Below are 9516 nucleotides of genomic sequence, written 5' to 3'. Positions count from 1 at the left end.
TTTCCTAGACTAGAGCCGCCCACTTTGCCGTACAGTTAGTGAAATTTGCGCTAGGGCACCCCACTATCACGTCAACGTGCTGCTGTCATGACAGTTTTTCACGCTGTCTGCGTAGAACACGCTGGAGGGGCGTGCGGGGGGAAACTAACTCGCAGCTGCAGAGGATGTGAACAGGTAGAGAGGTGGAGGAGGGGCTTAGACAGACGGAAAAGTCTATTCCAGTTTGTGGATATATTTATTCATAATTGGTCACCGTTGTATTTAGCTCAATAAAAAAAAAAAAAAAAAACGAAAAATGTGGATTTTTTTACCAAAACCAGCCTTCAAAAAGAAAAACACAAACTGATGCGTGTTAAGTGTGAACTACCTTACATACTAGATCTTAATTGTGAATTAATCTATAAAAGTATATTTTACCAATATGATTAATAAAATAAGATAAGGGATATTTCTTTTTGTTTGTTTGTATGCAGGCTTTGAGTTATTGAGGGCGGGGCTGGAAAAAGGGCTTAGGGTGCGGTGAGGGTGCCGTCCAGTGTTTCGCCCAGGGAATCAAATTAGCCAGGACCTCCTCTGGTACCGGGTAGCGTGAGCACCGTATGGTAAACGGTCAAGAACAAGATTCATGTATGTAACTATGGTTCTGTGAGTCTTGGATGATTACCACCAGAGGCCCACAGTTTCCTTGCATTATCGCATCGCAACAAGAGTTTGGGACCGCGCTCCCGGTGCCACGTAAAGTCATAGCCTCACATGGGTCATAGGTGACTTTGTTGGTAAATCCTGGAACTACACGTGCACAAGAAGCATGATTCAGGGCTGGAGGCTCCGCCTCTGGCGGGCGGGAGGGGTGAAATAGCCTGGTGTGAATGTAGCACTGGCCCTGCAATAGACCGGTGAACTCCAGCGGCCCCCCATGACCCCAAAGACGGCTATAGGTGTTATTGCTAATGATACCGATTTACCAGAGGGGACAGCACCTCCTGGCAAACAAACCCCTTCGTGTAAGAAACTTTTGGATTTCCTCCTCTGGTAAATCCACTTAATTTAACATCTAAAGAATTTTCTTTTCTATTAGCAAAAGTAAATTCTGGCATGTTAACCTCCCATCCAGGTTTTTATAGAGCTCCATCCAGCTGCTGGAGCCTCAACCCCTCCCAAAATTCAAAAATGACCAAACACACATCACAATTTTCTACATTAAAAAAAATGTGTTTAATTTGACTTTTTTTTTTGTATCAAAATATATCAATCTCCAACGTTCTGATGTTACACGGTTAAACGGAAAGTAATGAGTCTACATGAAAAGCTCGTCCTCCCGCCGTTTAGCCTCTTATAGAACTAAAAACAAACAAACCAGATGGATTACTCTGATTCATTCAACATTAAATAACATTCAACCGCTCATGTCAACTTTTAGGTAAACAGTTTATTCTGTTTTACATCTGCTTCAGTGCATCCTCCACATCTAAAGAAAAACAAAATGATGCTGGAACTGTAAAAAATAAGTTATAGGAATGCAAATAAATCAAAGGCCATAGAGGATATGCATTTCATCTTCTTTTAGGGGAGATTGTAGACAATAAATAAATAAATAACCACAAGAGTGTGGAATGTCTACATGTGTACAAATAAATTAAATGCAAATGGAAAAAAAAGAAGAAAAAAACAAAAACACACAAATAAGAAAAAAAAACCTGTACATTTGCAGGGGGAAAAAGAAAAATAATAAAAATGAATGAATATTGCATTGTTTGTGCATTTCACACCCCCAACTCTGATAAGAGGTCAGGAGTGAGAAGGGAGGGGGCAGGGGGGCATGTCGAGTAGTGAGATGGTGGGAGGTACCTTAACGGGAGGATGCTAAACCCCGCCCACTCTCCTGCAACAGCTGAGCGGGGTGGGTGTGGAGCGGCGCGTCACCAACAGGTCGCAGACATTCAGAACAGAAGATCCAGTTTCTGAACAGCTGTTCAGGCTTTTCGAGTGAAGGAGCAGCGTCGAGTCGATTTCAAGTATTCCGCCTTTAAAGGAAGAGGCTCCGCCTCCCCTGGCGGCGCCTCTGGGCCAGTGGGTGATTTGTGTGTAACAACGGAGATTTAAAAATGAAAAGAAAGAAAAAATGTATATATAAATGGCGACACCTGCCCGTCACAACAGAAAAGAGCCCACCCCCCACCCCCAAGAAAAGCAGCTTTCTAGTTAAAAGAAAAAAAGGCACTCCAAAAATCAAAAATAAAACATTTAAATAACTCTTCTACAAGCTCTATGAGAGCAGCCATGTCTGCGTAGGAGGGCCTTGCCAGCCGTTTACCAGCCTAGTAACAAAGAAAACCTAGTGAAAAGGTGAGGGGGGGTAAATAGTGCTGGTAAGACCACCCCAATAGCAAAAAATGTTCCTCATCAGGAAACAAGTATATTTAACTGAAATGAAAAAAAAGGGGGGGGGGGGTTAGAACAGAACAGTAATAAATTATAAATTCCCTACAAAAGAGGAAAAGAAAATTCTTGCACGGCCAGCAGAACCGGGCCGCTCTCAGCCCGCTGGCCTCCAAAGTCTGTGATACCCAGATTCACCCCCCCCAGAAAGTCCTTTCAGTCCATCAGAGCTATGCTCAGAGGCTCTCCTTGCTCGAGCTTGTGCTTGACGAAGAGTCTGTGCCGATGGTTCGTAGGCGGATCTCTCCGGCCGCCGGCTCCTCTGAGGACTTGGGCGATTCGGACGCCATCCTCATCCAGGGGTGGTCGCAAATCTGGTCCAGAGTGGGCCGGTCGGAGGGTCGCAGCGCCAGGCACCATTTGATGATCTGCTGGCACTCTGAGGGAGGTGACAGAATGCGTCACACATCACTATTATGTCACCCAAAATTAATTTAAGAAAATCTGCAGAGTGGGGTTGGTGTAGTACCACCGGTTACAGCTAGGTGGCGTCAGAGCCACTCTGTTTGAGACCCTGTGACTTACCAGGTGAGACCCTCCTCCTGAAGTAGACTTTTCCTCTGAGGATCTCCTCATCCTGCTCAAAGGGGATGTCTCCACACACCATGTCGTACAGCAGCACGCCTAGCGACCACACTGTTGCCGAGCGACCGTGGTATCTATGGAAACGGATCCACTCAGGTGGGCTGTAAACTCTTGTACCTGCAAGAAAACAAAAGAGGAAAAAGCGGGGAGGTTGAGTGACAGCGAATGCATCACTTTTCAGCCTTCACATAAAAGCCAAATAAAGAAATAAAGCGCCCCCACCCTTTGTGTCTCGTAACCCCCCCTCCCTCATGAAAGGAGGAATTTAGATCCCAACGTGAGCCAATCACGTGAGCCGCCGGCTCGGGTTTCACAACAAACAGATGTTACGTGGCACCGTGACTCAGACGGCGACAAACTAATGACCGGAAACAGCAAAAGATAAACAGCACAGTCACATATTTCTGTTTTGCATGAAAAATCTGAGTCACCTCGGTGATATTTTCACCAACAGACCGGGAGACTTGGCGAGGAAAACCCTCCACCAAAAACAGAACACTGCGTCACGCGGCAGTGAACGCCTCCGCGTCTCAATATAGCGCGGCAGGAAAGGGCACGCGCGACACCTAGCTTAATGCATATCCACGACCATAAAAACAATAAACGCTACAGCCAACAAGAAGGATAAAAATGATTCCTCACCGTCAAAATCCGTGTAGACCGTGTCCTTCAGAATGGCCCCTGAACCAAAATCGATCAATTTGAGCTCCCCGGTGCGTAAATCCACCAGCAGGTTTTCGTCTTTGATGTCCCGGTGGACGACGCCGCAGCTGTAGCAGTGTCGGACCGCCTCCAAAACCTGGCGGAAAAAGCCGCGCGCCGTGCCTTCGTCCAGGGCTCCCTTCTCGGTGATAAAGTCGAACAGGTCCTTGACCAGGTCGGGCCTCTCCATGACGATGAGCCAGCCGTCCGGCCGCTCGTAGTAATCCAGCAGTTTGATAACTCCCCGAAAAGACGAGCTGACCTTCTTCAGCAGCAGGATCTCCAACGGAACCATGACTCCGTTCTGCGACAACAATTGAGATTTTTAAAGTAACAGAAGAGACCCCCCGGTGACAAATCGCGGGGGTGGCAGGGACCAAAACAAATCACACGGGGACTTACAATTGAACCCCACTCTGTCACCCTTTCCTTCGCGACGTGTTTCACAGCAACCTGGAACAACAAAGCACACGTTGTTAAGGTCGACCGAACCACATGGGGGGATGAAAACACAAAGTTCGCCATGTCCTTACCGGCGCGCCATCGGAGATCCGATTGCCGGCATACACCGTCCCAAACCCTCCGCTGCCCAGCACCGACCCCACCTGGTAAACCCTCTCGAAGGGCTCCTTCTCCACTTTAACTGCAAGGAAAAATATTAATTTAATTAAAATCGTTAAGGAGCTTCTTTCATCTTAAAAAAAACGACGGTCATTGAAGGCAACATACCCGGCGGGAGTATCTTCACTGGAATATGGTCCATACTTGAAGGATTGCAAATGTGCGAAAATGAACCTAACTTTGTAAGCAGCATATTCGAGCGGAAAATCAACTGTAAACGGTTCTTGAGTGACTATCTAGAGGAATCTTTCCCACACAAAAATAAAGATAGAATTTAAGAAGAGGCGCAGTTTCTGCAATGGTGCGGCTGCAGTGAAGTAAATCCAGTCCAGCAGTGCGCCAACTCCGCCGCACCGCGCCCGTCAAAGTCGTGTCACGACCGTGAAGTCGCTGCCAGCTCAGCCGACAACCAGCATTAATCTGGCCACTTTGTTCCGGCGCAAATAAAAAAGGGTCCGCTTTTGTAAGAAAAAAAATAAAGAAGTAAACTCTTCAACGCGATGCAGCTGTAGTACTCGCCGTTTAAATGGCCACTACGGTATGTTATTATCCCAGAGAGTGGCCGCTGTCTGAGCTTTGGCGCGGTCTTCCCAAGCCAATATTTTGACGCGCAACCCCTCTCGTTGTATCCCTCCGCCACCAATACAAACCGACACTTTCGTCTAATTTCAACCTTACAGTCTATGTTTTTGACAAATATCACCCTCCGTCCCACCAATAAGCGTATTCTATTATTAAATTACACTCTTAATCAAATTCTCCAGCGATATAATAAATTTAGCACTGCACTATTTTTTCATAGTACGAGACGCTCAGGAATCCCTTGTCTGGAAGCTTTGCGCTGTGTTCCCTCTGCACTCAACGGCGACAGCCAATCAAATCGTTTCTATAAATAACGTGCTCCGTCTCCTGACCAATCCGGAGCTCGCTTTCACAGTAAAGCAAGCGTTTGAGCACACGTGGCGGCAACTCCTGTAGACCCCCCTTTCCCCTTTCCCCTGTTTTTCTGCAGCTACAGACAAAATGGATTGAGTGTAAAGTTCAGCTTTTATTGGCATTCCAACTAATTATTATCTCTTTAAAGTTGCTGTGAAGCACAATGTCACTTCACTTCCTTGAACAGTTTGTTTACTATTTGTCAAACCTTTTACTATACAGTGACAAAATTACTAGCTAATATTGTTTCCGCCATTAGTTGGCATTTTATTGATCAAACAAATACAAATTGTTGGAGCATTGAAAAAAAATAAAACGATATTAATTAGCAGCAGTAAAAACATATATGTAAATATATTTAAAGTAACTAAAAAGACGGTAAAAGGAATTGCTGTATTAATTTAAGTAAACATTTTTGTTAAGGAGAAACAGCTTTTTTTCCGCACATTGGAGTTCTAGTTTGCACTGTAAGGTCATTAATGTTTAGACTATACTTTAAACACGCTACACTGCAATAACTCAAATTTAAAGAACACGAAAAGACCCTCGTTTAAAGGAAAAAAAATCTTATTTTCTGAGTTGCAAGAAAAAATATTTTCTTAAGAAAGTTTTTCAATTGCAAAATAATAATAAGTTCAAGGAATCATGTCTCAATGACTTTAATTTTACATAGAATTTTTGGTGATACAGTTGTTTTTACCACATTGGTAGATTTTGCTTATGTAAAGAAAAATGTAGACATTTTAAGATTTTTTTTTTACTTAATTCTACTGGGCTTGGTTTTGCAGTGTACCTAGCATGCTTAAATTGAACTTTTCATAAAACCTTACATATAAACATCATATGCACAAGTACTAGAATGAATGACAATGTTCAAATTTTCAAAAAAGGCTTTGGATGGGGTTCCAAACTTCCAAGCTCTCTTTTTTAATTGTATCCAGGCTTAAATTTATACAAACATCGGTTCTGAACAAAAAAAGACTTAAATTTGAAAAAAAATCTAAACTCAATCATTTTTAAAAATATTTTATATTGAAAGGTATTATGAGTTAAAATACAGTGTCTGTGAAATGTCTGCATTACTCAAAAATGAAAGTCAGTTTAACCCCAGATCTCGCTTACCTTGCGAGAACACAAAGTAACATTTGATCACAGAACAGTAACAGCTGCTCTAACATTAGTTGGTTATTGAGGAACATGTGAACATAGTCCTTTTATTATTGGACAGAGATACATTTCCAGCAGTGGACGGGTTGTGTTTAAGGTTCCCTGCACCTTTAGCTAGGACTGCTGTTTAAAGAACATTCATTTCTGCTCTAAGTGATCCTAAAAATTTATTAAATTTGACTTAACGGAATGCATGACCCTCGTTTGAAGTTATATTGGATTGTTTTATGATAGAGAACACTAGCTTAGGGGGGGCCTCTTTACATTTTTTAGCCCAGTGCCCCCAAATTTGATTGGGGTACCACTGCTAAATCTATAAAAATGACCTAAATCTTCTGAAACTGTCAGATCATAAACAATAATTAAAACTAGATTCGTTTTTACTAAAGGCATTTCAATTTTATTCGACTTGCAAGAACACGGAAAAAAACAAACAAACATCTAGCTGACAGCTGGATCCAAGGAGCCAGCTGTTCCACTTCTGTTTGAGAACTTTCCAGCCTCATCCCATAATGTCTATCATGGCCTTGCCTGTCGTTGAACTTTCCACTCTTTATCTTACGGCTACCTTTGGTACCCGATGTGTAGAGAAAGTGTGTGTGTGTATGTGTGTGTGTGTGTGTGTGTGTGTGTGTGTGTAGTCCCTAACTAAACAAAAGCATCACAGAGTTCCAGGGAATGTTATCTCCGCATAGGCCTGCAAAGTTATGTAAATGTGCATGCAGCCTGTGGGCTTACCTTCAGTGATCTACTGCATTCACGATACGGTGCATCACTATGCTTAATGCAAATGTTTTCTACCCTTAGGGTGAGTGTGAGCACACATGTGCAGGCTGTCTATGCCCCCAACAACTGTTATCCCTTTTAAAAAAATGTACCCATTTTTTAATGCAAAGTATGTATTTTATTTTTTATCTTGTTTGACGGGACAATCCACGGTTCAAAAAACGCCACGCATAGAAGCTGGAAACAATTAATTTACTGCAGAAACACCACTTTCTTTCCCCCCTTGATTATCATGTGGTGATAGATTTATGAACAGTGCATTTATGTGCTTTTAAGTCAATTCATTAATCTGTTTTATTTTGGAAAATGATGTCAACACTAATCCCGTAACCAGGCGATGGGATAGGACTACAGAGGTAGAGTACCGCCTAGGGAAATCTGGTTATTTTGATATGTTACAGCTGTAGCCAACTTCTTCATCACTAGCATGACAAAGATGACAGAAACTGTAGTGGAGGAGGGGAGACCTGAGACCTGATTATCTGGCTGTTCGTGCACCATGTATGCGGGTGTGGCCACTACAGTGTGTTACAACAGCGACTTCCTGTTTGAAGCTGATTAGAAACCTGAAATAATTGGAGCCAAGCCAGTTTACTGAATAACCACCAGGCGACTTAATTTATTTTGTGGTCTATTTTTCTGAAAATCCTTTTTTATTTCCAATCTCTTGCACATCTAAAGAAGCGTCATTCAAATGTTTCTAAATTTTCCAGAGCGCAAGCGTAGCAGCAGAGATTCCTAACGACCATGAAAACGCTTGTGTTGGTTGACCTTCGCTGATCCACGATAGAGTCTTCCAGATCTTAAGTCCTGCTTGTTTTCCAGCTAATTCTTGCCCACAGTCTGCTGATTAGCCGGATCAGCTGGTTTCAGGTGAGTGAACACATCCGATTTCCTTTGGCTCTGTCTGCTTTAGTTCCCGTGTTGACATTCTTTGGAATACCGTAACTCCTCAACCGTTTATGCTATTGACGTAATACCAAGGGAATCTGAATGGGAATTATGGCGTCGAAAACATGGTGGGTGGGCCGTAAGCTCCCTGCTCCGTTCCATTTTGATGCATCCACTTGAAGACAAATAGATCACTGTACGTCTTCCTTTTCCTCGTCTGAGCTGAAATCTGGCTCTAAACTCTACGGCTGAATAGCTCTGTTATTGCTCGCCCTTTTTGTTCCACCTGTAATGTTAGGTTGGGGGTGTAAGGGCTTGAAAGTTAGCACACAGCTAGTAAACAAAGCTAGTAAACAGAGAGCTCTCAGCTGTGGGTGACAGGAAGAGGGCCCAAGTTGCTCCATGCCAACGGTCCCGCCCACAACTCTGAGACAAATTTGATGAATTAGTGCCGCTCTACAGAAACTATGTCCTGGAAAACAAAACAGGATTTTTGATTTTGGCTGAAAACGACACAATCATAATTAAAAGACCATTGGGAACATTCTGAAAATAGATCAAAGGAGGATTGGAGTGGGATTTTAACCTTTCCCTTAATGAGATGCTACTATAAAGCTAATGTTCTTCGTATTAGGCCTATCTGAAAGATGGTTTGTTGTTCTGTAACTCTTTAACACCGGAGATGAACCCTAAATAAAACCCACTCTTTGAACTATTGTAACCTTTTTACCATTTACACGATCAATGTGACTCATCCGATTCTGACGTGGAGAAAGGAGACCAAGTGTTGCATATCTATGCAAAGCGGCTTTTCTCTGCGTCAGAATCAGCCGGTTAACGTTGATTGCGTACTGCAAAGGGTTCCATATCAGCACAAAGCTGCTTTTCTCCACTTCAGAATTTGCTGGAGTCGTGTTATTTGCATATACAATTGAAAAGTTACGGTAGTTCAAAGAATATCAACACTGGATCTAAAGCTCCGATGTTAAAGGGTAATACTTAGGAGTTCCAGCAAACTGTGGACTTCCTTCACCAGGATGAACAGACTTTCCAGTCCTCCAAAGTAAAAGGTGCAGACAAAGCCCCACTTTGACCTGGAAAAGGTTCAATAGTGTAATGTGAATTACTACAGTGGCAAGTCACGCGTGCAGACAGCTGTTTTGCAATGTCTTGATATGAGCATGCGCCATGGGTTCGCTCCAAACTGTCAGAGGAGATCATCGGCTAAACTTTTCTATTTTTTTTTTTGTTCCTATCACTTGAGGTGCGACTAACTGGGGAAGGGTGCAAAGCCAGAATGACACATGGGCTCATGACAAAATTATGCCATTCACCCTCCTCTTTTGATTCCCTCACTTATTCCATTTTAGGCCTTTCTTCACTTTCTCA

General features: G+C 43.1%; 1 protein-coding gene across 1 annotated transcript; it reads right to left on the bottom strand.

Annotated features, from left to right (window-relative positions):
• Window positions 1–1198: 1198 nt before the first annotated feature.
• pim3 (Pim-3 proto-oncogene, serine/threonine kinase) lies at window positions 1199–4934 on the bottom strand. Its single transcript, XM_004082907.4, has 6 exons — window positions 4456–4934; window positions 4260–4369; window positions 4129–4179; window positions 3667–4030; window positions 2965–3141; window positions 1199–2818 (listed from the first exon to the last, which is right to left on the bottom strand). The coding sequence occupies exons 1-6, from the start codon at window positions 4538–4540 to the stop codon at window positions 2616–2618; spliced, it is 990 nt and encodes a 329-aa protein (XP_004082955.1). The 5' UTR covers window positions 4541–4934; the 3' UTR covers window positions 1199–2615.
• Between the last annotated feature and the right edge of the window lie 4582 nt (window positions 4935–9516).

The sequence above is a fragment of the Oryzias latipes genome, chromosome 23 (genome assembly GCF_002234675.1).
Source record: "Oryzias latipes chromosome 23, ASM223467v1".
Classification (NCBI taxonomy): Eukaryota; Metazoa; Chordata; class Actinopteri; order Beloniformes; family Adrianichthyidae; genus Oryzias; species Oryzias latipes.
The sequence above is the reverse complement of the archived record's forward strand: the minus strand, read 5'-3'. Positions and strand labels throughout refer to the sequence as shown.

Coding starts and splice junctions, on each gene's coding strand:
- pim3 (XM_004082907.4), bottom strand. CDS start 4,540: ATGCTGCTTACAAAGTTAGGTTCATTTTCGCACATTTGCAATCCTTCA. Junction 4,370..4,455: donor AGTGAAGATACTCCCGCCGG/GTATGTTGCCTT, acceptor TTTTCCTTGCAG/TTAAAGTGGAGAAGGAGCCC. Junction 3,142..3,666: donor GGTCTACACGGATTTTGACG/GTGAGGAATCAT, acceptor GTTTTCTTGCAG/GTACAAGAGTTTACAGCCCA.